The 13,487-nt window shown below is 36.4% G+C and overlaps 1 protein-coding gene across 4 annotated transcripts in view; it reads left to right on the forward strand.

Annotated features, from left to right (window-relative positions):
* pcdh15b (protocadherin-related 15b) overlaps positions 1 to 13,487 on the forward strand; it is a 235,274-nt gene that overhangs the window by 47,155 nt on the left and 174,632 nt on the right. For all 4 annotated transcript variants that reach the window (XM_081393091.1, XM_081393093.1, XM_081393092.1 and 1 more), the window contains one exon: positions 11,542 to 11,702. In XM_081393091.1, coding sequence (XP_081249217.1) covers positions 11,542 to 11,702 — 161 coding nt within the window. The remainder of the gene's footprint in view (positions 1 to 11,541; positions 11,703 to 13,487) is intronic.

Here is a 13,487-nt window from a genome sequence, read left to right on the forward strand (position 1 = left end):
TTAAATAGTTGAGCTTTTGTCCAGAAGTTGGAGAAGTGTTTGCTCGGTCAAATTAAGGAAAATTGCTTCTCTTAGGCTTATTTCAGAGCTTCTGTAAGTTGGCAGGATTTGTGGTAATCTCTCCTTTTGCAATTTACCTTGAAATTTCTCTCCTACAGCTGTGAATCTCTTCGCAATTATTAGAGTAAAGAATAATCATATTCATCCAAGAGTATTATCCTCCTTAATATATGCAATGCGACGCTGCCTTTACCTCAAATTACAGATAATATGCTGTTTTCCTCCATTTTCTCGCATTTCATCCTCCCGTCTCTGAGATCCACTCATTATCTTTAAAACCCCTTGAAAGCTACACCACAAAGGATCATCATTTGACTAAAAATGTGTCAACTTTGGAAAGCTCAAACTGTAATCAAAGTTGTCACAGGGAAATAGTGATAAATGTTTTAGATATAAAATCTTCTCCCTCTCTCTCTATTTCCTTCTCTGTCTGTTGTTTAATGCACTTAGTTACACTTTACACAATACATGTTTATAATCACAATATAATTACTTGGGTAAGTATTGAGTACAAATATTAAACATCATCTACTTGGAATGGGCAAGATGGCCAAGTTTTTGGCCAACAACTGACTAAATGATTGCTGAGGAATAGTTTCGGAGTTTTCAAACTGATGGCTGTAATGGTGGTACATTAAAGGGAAATAATTAAGAGAAGCAACTTAAGCATGCGTTTTATTTCTTCCTTTCAAAGGGCTGCATTTTCTCATTTTGTACTATTTTTTAATCGCTAGTCAATGTAAATGCCATCATGCCATTTTGTCACTTCTCACTGTTTTTTTCTTTTTCTCATGCCATGAGTTAAAATTAGTTAAAAAATATTGCATTCCTTTCCATTTTGTTGTGCTTTATCTAAAACACAAAACATTGGGGTTCTGGTGCACCCTAATTATGCAGGGTCTAAGTATGTGTATGAATTATTAATTCATAGATTTCAAATATTGCCTGTCATGATGGTCTGCAGGGGCCCTTTCTATGACTTCTCATTGCATTTATTTATTTATTGCATGTTGGTTGCATCACAGGGAAACTTTTCTTTTTTTGTGAGAATAATCAAAGGTTGTTATCAGAATTGTATGATGATTTTTGTAAAGTTGCATAATCCTGGTATGTTTAAAGTATGCACTCAAAAACAAATCTTATCAAACAAGAGGTGTATTCAAGTCTTTGTATGTATGAATTGTTTTTAAATATCTTTAAATGAATTAATCTTGAAAAAATAAATAAATAGTGAATTAAATATAATTAGTGTATGTGTTAGTCAGTTGGAGTTTTAAGCATTTAGATGTAAGCATGACTCATTCCAACCTGTGAGATGTCAAACCTTCTATACCCCTATAGAATATATAATTTCTCAGGTTGTTGCTATGATTGTACTTATCTATTAATTAAATATTTTTGACTTATGTATGAAACTACTCATACGCTGTACTCAAATTCTGGAATGTCCGTGCAACTGCTGGGAAATTCATCTAAATGAAACAAACGATTTTTCCAATGGCAGGAAACAAATAAAACTGTAACCTCAAGGACGATTTCACTTAACGCTTGTCTCAGCAATTTCTTCAAATGGCTGGAATTATGATTCTAAATAGCCTTCCACTGAAAAAAGGAACGATTTCATCTTTAGCCTCTCACCATTATTTAGTCCTGTAAGGCATTGTAGGACCATTACACATTGATCATTATTACATTAGCACCTCATTATTGTTCTTGTGCTCCTTTTGTTTACAGTGAATGTGAGGTATTGGGGGTGAGGACCCTGGTGTTGATCGAGTGTACGTTGGAGGTTACCGCATTGTTTGCTGGATAGATTAATTGTCAGAACTCGATGAAGTTGGTGGCTCAATGGATGACCAGGCAAACCTGGTTTAGCATCCCCTTGAGTGTTTTCAATATAGGTGAGATGACAAAGGTGGGATGCTTGGATCAGTGGGTAATTATTGCTACGTTTGAGTGACAGTTAGGCGGTTGGATGGAAAGACTATTGATCTAGGCAATATAAGTCTGGAAAAAGTGTGGGATTTTGGTGTCAAGGTAGAGTTGGATTTGTTGGAGGCTTTTGAGGACTCTTAAGAATAAACTGACTTGTTGTCTGACTGAAAGGATGAGGGGTGGAAGGACATCCATTTATATCCCAACATTCGACATGTCTTGCATCAACTGCAGCAATCATCTTCATCTTACCATGCTGTCCTCTGGCTTTTATTCCCACATGCTCTCTGATCATCCTCTCTGCGTCCAATTACAGCCAAAAAACTGACCAAAACGAACCTTGCTTGCTGATTAGATTTGCTCATGCCTCAGCCAAGTATGTCACTTAGTATGTTGCATTCGATGTGATTTATTAGTTTTGTCCTCATCTTTAATAGGGCCAGCATCCATTTCTTTCTTTGAAATGTGTTTTCTTGTCTCCTAGACCTACTGAGCTGCTCAAAGTCTGTCTTGAATATTATCTATACCAATGGTTCTCCAAGGGGGACTCAAGATTACTTAAAATGGTGGGGGAGGGGGAGAGGCTTGTTGTGATAGTCGGTGTTACCGGAGTTACACAGTGTTCAGCCACACACCAATTTCATCACGTGTCCACCGCGGCACCTCCCCCCACTGTCGTTTAGATTTTTTATAGTAATAAAAATTATTTTGTTAAATTAATAGAAGTTAATAGTTTAGAACAGACACTACAATTAAAAAACTGTTCTAACTCAGGTAACCATAGCGTGAACATATTAAATATGGCGATGTCCATAACTCCAGAATGTTTTATCATAGTTGACAGTTTGTTATTAAATAAATCAATCAAATCAAGGCATCAGTTTATCCATCATATCTTATCAATTCTCCACTAAATTCATATGTCTGAGGGGTGTTGGAGCGGCAAAATCGCACTTAAGGGGGTGGAAATCAATCCGCAGAATTTTTATTTTTACCCACGCCGACAACTTAAAAGTTGCCCAGCGTGGAGTAGGAGGAGGAGGGGAGGGGAAAACAGCTCTATCCAATATTTTGAATTTCGACTGCAGTACCCATTTCAACCACTAGCTGAAATTTACATAGGGGATCTAGAGTTTATATACTACTTTACATACTAATCAATTTAAACTCTAGATTCCCAACTTTTTTCTCGTACATTTCAAAATTTCTCCAATGCATATTTGTTGTATGTACTGTTATGTAACATTTGCAGTCTGAGAGGCATTTTATTATGACATTTTCGGGTAAGATCTTTTTTGGTTTTGGGTTACAGAGGTACTGAAGTGGCGGTAGAGGTAAACAATTCTTAAAAACTGCTTGCGTGGTTTGGAGGATAAAGACTATTGTTAACATGAGTCATTGTGGTGACAGATAAATTGTTCCATACGTCAATATTTTTTCCAGTAATGTGCAACAGATAATTTTAGCTGTAGCCTATATCTGTTTCGAGTTGACAAAACCAAACCATTCCAATCAGGTCATGACACTGATCATCAACTTTCTCTGTCAACTCTGGCTTTGATCCTGAGTTAAGGAGTTTAGGTGTGACATCATAGTGAACAGCCAATCACATGCTGTGGAACAGTGAAACCACGTTTCACCTCTCGCGAGAGAAGCAGCACAAATCACTTTTCTCTATCTGCAAAATATTACGAGGTAGAAAGATATTAAGAATTTAAACAATTTTACACAGCAAGATGAAAATAATTATTAAGATAATAATTGATAAACTAAAATTGTATATGTGTAATGGATTAAGGGTATAATAATTACATAACATCTAAATCATACAAAAATATTTTTATAAATAAGCATTGCAAAAAGCCAGACGATTTTGTCTTTAAAATTATTTTGCTATATAGTGATCTTTAATGGGAGTATAAACAGGTGGAGTGACTTTATTGCATCAGACGTGTCACTTTGCTCACAGCTGATTGGCAGCCATTTTAGGAGCGTAAGTTACTATGGCTATGAACACCGCTAAAAGCTGAGCCACTTTCATGGTGGTTCATCGTCCGTGTTGTCAGTTGGACTGCAGTACCCATTTCAACCACTAGCTGTCAATATTATATACTGAACCTTTAAATATCCAGCAGTGGCTTTAAATGCTTTCTGCTGGAGTGCACAGAGTATGTTTGAGCCATGTGCCTCATAGCTTACACTAACGGCAGCTCCGGGTGAACTTCTTTGGATGATAAGTAAGTAAGCTAAACTAACACAAGACTAAAGATTATATTTCAATGTGGCTTGTGCGTCTTGTTTTGTGTGAAACATGACAGGGATTGGGAATGAACGTAAACAATGTGACACACTGTACGCAAATCAAAGTATTTACATAATTAGCGTCATCGATTACGTCAGCACGTCATTTAGGTCATAGTCCCAGTTAGCTTCAGTGTTTCCCCTTCAATGTGGAGCATAGCTTGGCACCAAACCACCCCCTTCCCCACATCCATTTCTTCTAACGACAATCTGCCAGGCCATATATAGGTTTATAGGGGAAATAAGCCTGTCTCAGCAGCTAGAGTTCGTCCCAAAACCACTTCATCACTGACATCCACCAAACCCTAGAGTTTGCATGGTCTCTTATTTTTACTAGCTGACTATTCATCCAGAAATGCACTTATCGACTAGTCAATGTAAACTCTAGATCCCAAACTTTTTTTGTCTTACATTTCAAAATTTCTCCACTAAACATTTGTTGTATGCTCTGTTATGCATTCGCAGTTTGAGAGGTATCTTATTGTGCACTTTTCAGGTAAGATCTTGTTTGGCCGAAGGTACTGAAGTGACGGTAGAGTTAACAATTCTTGAAGACTGCTTGTGTGGTTTGGAGGATAAAGACTATTGTTGACATGGGTCAGCCAGTGTGGTGGTCACAGAGAAATTTTTCCACAAGTCAATATTTATGGCTCCAGCAATGTGCAACAGGGAATTTTAGCTGTATAATATATGGCTATAGTGAAGTAAACACACAGATGGCCTATATTTGATTTGTGCATGTTGTGAAAAGAGCTGGTGGAAACTTGTCCGTGTCGTCAGTATTTTGTCTTGTCATTCCAAACCTATAGTTTCTTTGTTCCATCAACTAGGGATGCTAATTTCGTCTTTTGTTTTCTAACCGACAACTGAAGCTCATTAATTAACAAAATGTGAAATTAAAATTAAATTAAATTAGAATGGATAAGTGTCTGTGACTCTGAGTTTTACATGTGCAAATAGCAGCATAAACAACAGGATGAGGATTCAGGTGGATTTATCGTCACAACACTTCCATGAAAGGAGGAAAAACAGAATAAAATCATATATATATATATATATATATATATATATATATATATATATATATATATATATATATATATATATATATATAAGAGGAATAAATATGCTAAATATATTTCTTTAAAATAATTAACGGATTCAAAAACTCTGCGACAAGTAGAATATGCTGAGTTTCGGATTATTTTTGTGATGCGCTCCACAAACAAGTTCATCAAAAGGAAACCGAGATGGCATAAAGCGAAAGCGCATCCTGTTTGTTTTCTTTATTTTACAAAAGAAAAGTTTTGTTTTGCAAGCATGGTGTTTCCAGCATCTCAGAGCGGCTCCATCTCTGATGAACTCCATATTTGCATGTTACATTTTAACTTGTATTTGAGAACACAACGTGCATTGTTTACACTTTATTTTTACAGTTAAATAATTTCCAGCATTTCACTAGATTTGTAGTGAGATGACTTTGTAAACCTGTTTTTAAAGAAACTGCGATTTTCTGCCAAAATAAAAGCTCCGACTGTGAAATATTCATTTTTTATTTACATATATTTTACAGTGAAGTTGCATCACAATCTTAATATATTGCTTTCTTAGGAATACTACTAATAATAATGTATTATTTTCAAATTGTTTGGCTTCCTAAAAACACTGTTGTACATTTAGTAATGTCTAGGTGGTCACTGAAAACGGGTTGGTGCTCTAAATTATGCTGTCAAGGTCCACCAGATTTATGTATTTAACTTTAAAACTTTAACCTGATTGTTTCCCCTGGGATTTCCCATACAAAACATTCTCATGCGTTAGGTTAAGTGAAGCAAAGAAGTGGATGATGTTTTGCTCATTTTATTCCACAAAAAGACAAATCTTTCAGCTTTCCAACGTTTCAGAAATAAAGCCTTGCAGTCACAACTCGAGAGGCAAACGAAATATCAATTCTTAGTTTCATGTTTTTGTTATAAGTTGGGAATTGGAGAACAGAGTTTGCTGTGCAGCTTTATTGGGATGTACAGCTTTGGAGATGGTTTAGTATGTCTTTGATCTTGACTGTTATTACTGGTTTAGTTGAGTCACAACTAACTCTGGATTCTTGCGTACATTTTTATGGATGCTTCACAAACAGTATATTGCTATACACAAGCGTTACAATGTCAATTATTTGAATGAATACAAAATGTGTCATAATGAGAATGAACGTGAGCTAATAGAAGTTTGAAAACTAGATTTGACTTTTTATGCTAGTGCAAAAGTCAGCACCACAATTATGGATGGTTCCCTGGGTGTTGCTAGGCAGTTGCGTTTTCTGGATGGTTGCTAGTACATTACAAACCTCTTTCAATGTACATTTATGGTGTTACTAAGTTACTAGTTACTAAGGTCTAACACGTGCTGTTTAAGCCTTGTTTAAGCCTTGACGTATTCACTGAGTGAGAGGTACTGATAGTCGACAATGCAAGGCAGTAGTGCAGAGAAAATATCAGATGAACCATCTAGAAGTAGTTTGATAAATGTAAACATTTTCCAAACTCGAATAAATTATTAATTGTATGCTAGTAGTTGATCATGTAAGGTGATCCAAAAAAAACTTTCAAACACTAGCAAGTATCCAGTATTGAGGGTAATGCATTACATGTTATGTGAGTTACATTATCAGATTACTTTTTTCAAGTAACTAGTAAAGTAATGCATTACTTTTAAAAGTAACTTCCCCCAACACTGCTAGTATCTACACTAGCTATGCCAGTTTTTTTTTTTACTCTTGAATTTCACATTTAAAATAATGCAATCAAATTGCATTTAAACACACTTGAAACTGCATTTAATTTTACAATATATTAAACCAGTTGTACAAGAACCTAGAATGTTTTTTTTTTTTTATTAAATGACCAAACTATACAATATTTATTTAATGAATGAATGAATGACATTTTTTTAGGTTACTTTACTATTTTGAGCTTTCACAATACAAGTAATGTTTCTTAATAATAGTGTTTGAACAATATAGATTTAAATACCCGATGTCAAAATCTTAGAGAATAGGGCCGCTGATGGCTATAAAGCTGATATGACACTACGCTTGTCACGGTTATCTGAACTCATTCATCTTTAGTGTCATTTTCATGGACTTTCAGTTAGTTTTCATTCATCACATGTGTTCCTTTGTGTAATTTTCCCGCCACTCATGGACACAGCCTCTCGTCATTCAGTTCATCACCATCATGTATTTAAGTTCCTCCCTGTGGACCCTCAGTTGTCAGTTGATGTTTGTGTGTGTTAACCTTCGTTTCACACACACACTTTGTAACACTTTCTGTCAGTTCCTGAGTTTATTGTATTATTAAAATCACTTCGTATTGGATCATGTGTACCTTCGTCTTCATCCTCATCTTCATCTTGTGACAACAGTATTAAATTTAAAGATAGTAAATAACACATGCGGAATTGTTACAATGAAATATATATTTATTTTACATAATTACTCAAATAATTGGAAATTATGTGAAAATGAATCTCTTAAATACTGAGTAACTTTAATAAAACACATTTTTAAATCAATTTCTTAATTAAAGGGATAGTTCACTTTGAAATAAAATTTTGGTATGTTTTAGCTTACCTCAAGGGCATCCAAGATGTAGGTGTCTTATTTTCCGCAGTAGTTTCAATTTTGATATTTTTAGCTCAAACCATTCTTGTCTGTCAGTCAAATAATGCAGGTCTATGGTCACTGTCTCAAAGAGCATGCACAAAGTCCAAATTAAAACAATTCCCCATCGTCCAAATTAAACAATTCCCCACTCCAAACGAGCGGTTTGTGTGAGAAAACGAACAGTATTTATATCGTTGTTATCTCTTGAAAACAGCACACGTCCAAATGATCTGAGGGCGCGGGCGGGTATAGATATATACATAGATGTCGCCTTTGCTACTGCAGTTCATTGGAACGAAACCGTAGCCAAGGCAACATCTATGTATATATCTATACCCGCCCGCGCCCTCAGATCATTTGGACGCGGCTGTGTTCAAGAGATAACAACGATATAAATACTGTTCGTTTTCTCACACAAACCGCTCGTTTCGTGTCTTAGGCCGTCAATGTGTACTTACGATGGGGAATTGTTTAATTTGGACGATGGGGAATTGTTTTAATTTGGACTTTGTGCATGCTCTTTGAGACCGTGACCATAGACCTGCATGAAATGACTGACAGACAAGAACAGTTTGAACTAAAAATATCAAAATTGAAACTACTGCGGAAAATAAGACACCTACATCTTGGATGCCCTTCAGGTAAGCTAAAACATACCAAAATTGTATTTCAAAGTGAACTATCCCTTTAAGTTAACTTTTTAATTAGTAAAACTAGTAAAAATACTGACTTCACATCAAACTTCATATTACTTTGTAAAGTGTATTGTTTGGGATTTTTTATTTAATACAGTATATACAATATAGTGTTCAAATACTCAAACACTATAAAACCAACAACTGGTCAGTAATAACAGGCAGTTTCTCTGTGAATCTGATGAAAACACCATCCTGTGTAGTTTGTTTGAATTGTAAATGTCCTTATCAGTGTTAAAACCATTCTTACTAATATATACATAGATGATATTCATGGGTTTTAATATCAGGGTCAGGATGTAACAGCCTGGCTCCGCTTAGCAGGAATGGCTGATAAAACTGCCATTTGGTCTCCAACTGAGGGAATGAGAACAAATGTGCAGTACATTTCTTTTTTATACCGTTATCAATGTGAGTGATAAAACATTCATAGAATGTCAGATTCTCTGTGTCCAAGGAGTCTCTTTACACCACTGCAGTTCAGAAGAACACAGGACGTACATTTTCAGGCCAGGAATGATAGAGCTGGATGGACACGGTGCTTTCTGCTGGGGTGGAACCCTGTAGAGAGAACAGTGAGAACAATGAAGGAAAGGAGGAGGATTCACATTGAAGTGTGAACAGAGATAACTCAACGTACTGTGCCGAGCATCACCCAGGTGTGCTGCCAGCTTGCAAGGGCTTCGGCCTGCTGCAAAACAGCTGCCAAGGGACATCCAGGATCAGGCACACCGCTGTTTGAGACAGCAGAGAGAGGGAATGGCGTGCCACATCCCAGTGCTCGCCAAGAATGCGTTCATCACCCATTGGCGTGACATAGAAAACCATCTGGCCGCATGCTGAGAGACAGGGCTTTAGAGAGGGGGAGGAGGAGAAGCGGTTACCTGTAACCTGGAATAGTGTGAAAGAGCTGTACTGTAGGTGTACGCTGAGAGGAAGAAAAGAACACACTAGAGAGAACACACTTCTAGTGCTTTGCCGAGCTGGGGAATATCATTAGTATGTTGTCAGAGTATATATTTTTCTTTTTCTTTTGTTTTTTTCTATTGAAGTGCACAGAAAACACACAATCCTTTTCAGTGGACCACAACATTTCTATCTGTCTGTCTGTCTATCTTTTAAGTTAAATGAGAGGTCATCTAATGTACACCAAGCAACTGAAGAGTCACAGGTCACTTTGCAACCATTAAAAAAGTATGTTCCATATAGTATGAATGTGTGTATTATGAATTCAATTCTACCATAGTACATCTGTTATGTTGTCATTGTCATGTGACCTATGGCATCAGTTGCGTCGTTTCACCTCCATTCACAACTCTTCTCCCGTGGCCTCATGGGATAGTAAAGTGTCCATCGAGTGTACACTTCAGAATCTCGCCGGAAGTAGTATCATCCAGGTACTTTTCGCTTACTGTTTTATGAATATGAATTCGGACATGTTACTCAGCTCACATACTGTTTCTTTCGCCTGCTATGGAAGTAGGCATATTCAGATGCAGCACAAGTCTGCTGATTTGGGACAGCACATCAATTTCTATTGGCAACTTAAGGAAAGGAAATGATGTTAGCATTATAGTGTTAAAGTGCTCTTACTGTTAGATGCACTTGGCCCTTTAAAATGACATTGTGTTCCCAGGCTGTTTTATGGGCAGCAATCACTGTAGCTGATGACTTGCAGGGAAAAGATGACTTATGAAACCATATTAGTTTATTTTCCATTGCTCAAGGTTTGTGCTTTGTTTACCCTGTTATGTGTCTTAGTGCACCGACTAGCTATGGCTGTGTTTTAAACATAAATCGTCTCTTACAATACGACGCAAACATATAAAACAATATTAAACAACAACTCAGTGTGGAATCTCCTCTAGGATTTAGTTTGAATTAATAATGTCCTACAGCTGTTTGAAATGAAAGGCTAAAGTGAGCGTGAGATGTTCTGCTCTACTCTGTGAACTGCTACTGTTGCTCACGCAGTGTGTTCTTATGCTGTCAGCTGCTTTAAATTACCTGCTGCAGTCAGAGAGGTCTCATTAAACCCACACAACAACCTGGATACTGCTCTACACCGTTTTTGTTTGCATTTTCTGACACACCCCCTGTGAAAAAGAAGTGTGCTTAACGTTTCTTAACACACTTAAGTACACGTAAAAAGTTCACTATGTTTTAATGTCTAATGAAAAGATTGAAGGACAGTTTAAAATTTTTCAATAATCCTTTTTCATGCTTTAAAGAAGTACACTTTTTGATTTTGATGAGTTGACTATGTGTTAACTGTAACGGGTTGTGTGGGAGAGACTCAACACTCGAGGATGATGAAGTAGGTAGACAGGCTTTAATTCCAACTACGTCAATCCAACACAGTACATCCAAAACACAAAAGCACAAAGACGAGACCTGACCAAGACACACCAACTGAACTGAACTTAGGTAGGGGAGATAATGAAACAATGGGAAACAGAACACACTTCAAAACAAGAGTCCATAAACACAAAACCAAGACGGGAACACAGACCGGGATCATGTCAACAATAATATAATTTTTTATATTTTATATATAGCATATCATTGATATCTTTGCAGGCAAACGTCATTGAGATCTATTCTAAAAATTTTGAAGGGAAATTAAAACACATCTGTTCATCCGCTCTACATCTTAGGTCTCTAATTAGCTTTATTGTTTCTTCCTACACAAAAACAACTGACACTTGAAAAAAAAAGGTCCCTAATTATATTTGCATGTGTGCCATTCTATTAGCATGCATATGGCAAGAACAAGCAATTCATGCATTTGCATTTAATAGTATAATTAAATGATTAGGAATATGCCACGAATGCGTTTTGAAAAAGAAACAGTGAGCAAATAAGAATGTTTGTTTGTTATTATTACAGGAACCCTTCTGGTGGAAAACATGCAGATAAACGGGAGAGCAGAAGACCCTGACAGGACCATCTCTTTATCTCTACGGGACAACCATGACCACTGGGTCATTCTGGACCCGGTCAAGCAGCGCTTGTATCTCAACAGTACCGGACGCGTTCTGGACCGAGATGTAATTATCTGAAATCCTTTTACTATTCAAGTCTGAGACCACCATTGAATGCTAGTGATACAGCAATGAACACACTTCACCTTTAAACATTACAATAAAACATGTGTGCCCAAATTATAGTATTTGAAAAGGTTTCTAATTTTGTTTTGGAGGTCTCCTACAATAGATTTACAGTGCTGGTCAGAATTATTTGCCCCCTTGGTAAATATTATCAAGGTAAATAAATCTGAATTGTTAATCCTTTTGATGTTTTATTAAAAAATCACATTATGAAATAAATGTTTTTCTCTAATACACGTTGGGAACAATTATTTGCCCCCTTTCATTAAATAATTTTTGCAAACTCCTTTTCCCAAGATAACAGCTCTGAGGGCTGGGCCTAATTTTCTGCCAGAGGTCCTGGACATCTTGTTCAGATACATGGTATCATGGATTCGATCAAATACCAACTGATAAAAAATCTAAACCTGACGGCCTGTGCTAGAAATCTTATAACGGGCCATGTTTGGATCTTCCAACAGGACAGTGATCCAAAAAAACCATCAAAATCAAAACAAAAATGGGTCACTGAGCAAAAAACAAAGCATCTGCAATGGCCATCCCAGTCCCTGACCTGAACCCTATGAGTGAGCTGAACTGAAGAGAAGAAGCGCCAACATGGATCTGGGAATCTGAAGGATCTGGAGAGATTCTGTATGGAGGAATGGTCTCTGATCTCTTGTCAGGCGTTCTCCAAACTCATCAGGCATTATAGAAGAAGACTCGCAGCTGTTATCTTGGAAAAAGGAGGATGCAAAAAGTATTTAATAAAAAGGGGCAAATAATTGTTCCCAATGTGTTTTGGAGAAAAACCTTTATTTCATATTGTGATTTTTTTTACCCCCACTTTCAATTCTTTTACTTCAATAAAAGGTTAGTTTTTTATATATTTATATTTTATAAAATATCAAAAGGATAAACAATGCAGATTAATTTTTTTACAGCCATCTTTGATTATATTTACCAAGGGGGCAAATAATTCTGACCGTGCATCCAAGGTAAAAACAAACAAACACTTACAGTACATTTTTTCATAATATGCATTGCACATCATCTCATTTCCCAAAGAGTCTGAAAATGGTTAGTTCGAAGATTCAGTCTCTCTAAACCACTCCTTTCCGAGAGCCTACTATGCTCTGATTGGTCTAATGGCCCAGTCTGTTGCGATTGGTCAACCGTTTACAACGCATGTAAGAAACAAAACTCTCAAAAAAAAAAAAGACTCTTCCAGCCCTCTGAAACAAATGAAGTGTTTGAGGACGGGTCAAAGAAGACATTGTTTGTGAGCAGCCAATGAAGACCATTGGCTGTCATTAATCAAATTTGTTACATTGTTACATAGGTTTGTAACAGGAAGTGGGTCTGGAATTGACGACAATAGCTTTTTGTGGTTCACTTTGATCTTTAAAACTTTGCAGAAAGCTTCACAAACAACTATATTATGTACTGCATGAAATGTAATATTCAAATAAGCATAATAGTGGCACTTTAAATCCTAAAATTGTTAGGCTGATAATATAATTTGGAATACAAAATAAATAAAAATCAACCAGTGGTCTTTTGGACACTCTTTACCTATTCATTTCTTTAGGTTCAATCAGAACTATGATAAATAATAAATAAAGAAAATCTTCTTTTTAGCTGGGAAATCTGTTGTTCACAGCATGCACTTTGTAATGGGCTTCATAATGGACTGCAAATGGTCATTTTTAGTTCGTCCTGCTGAATGCACACCATGCAAATGAA

Source organism: Scardinius erythrophthalmus, assembly GCF_964197995.2.
Source record: "Scardinius erythrophthalmus genome assembly, chromosome: 18".
Lineage (NCBI taxonomy): Eukaryota > Metazoa > Chordata > Actinopteri > Cypriniformes > Leuciscidae > Scardinius > Scardinius erythrophthalmus.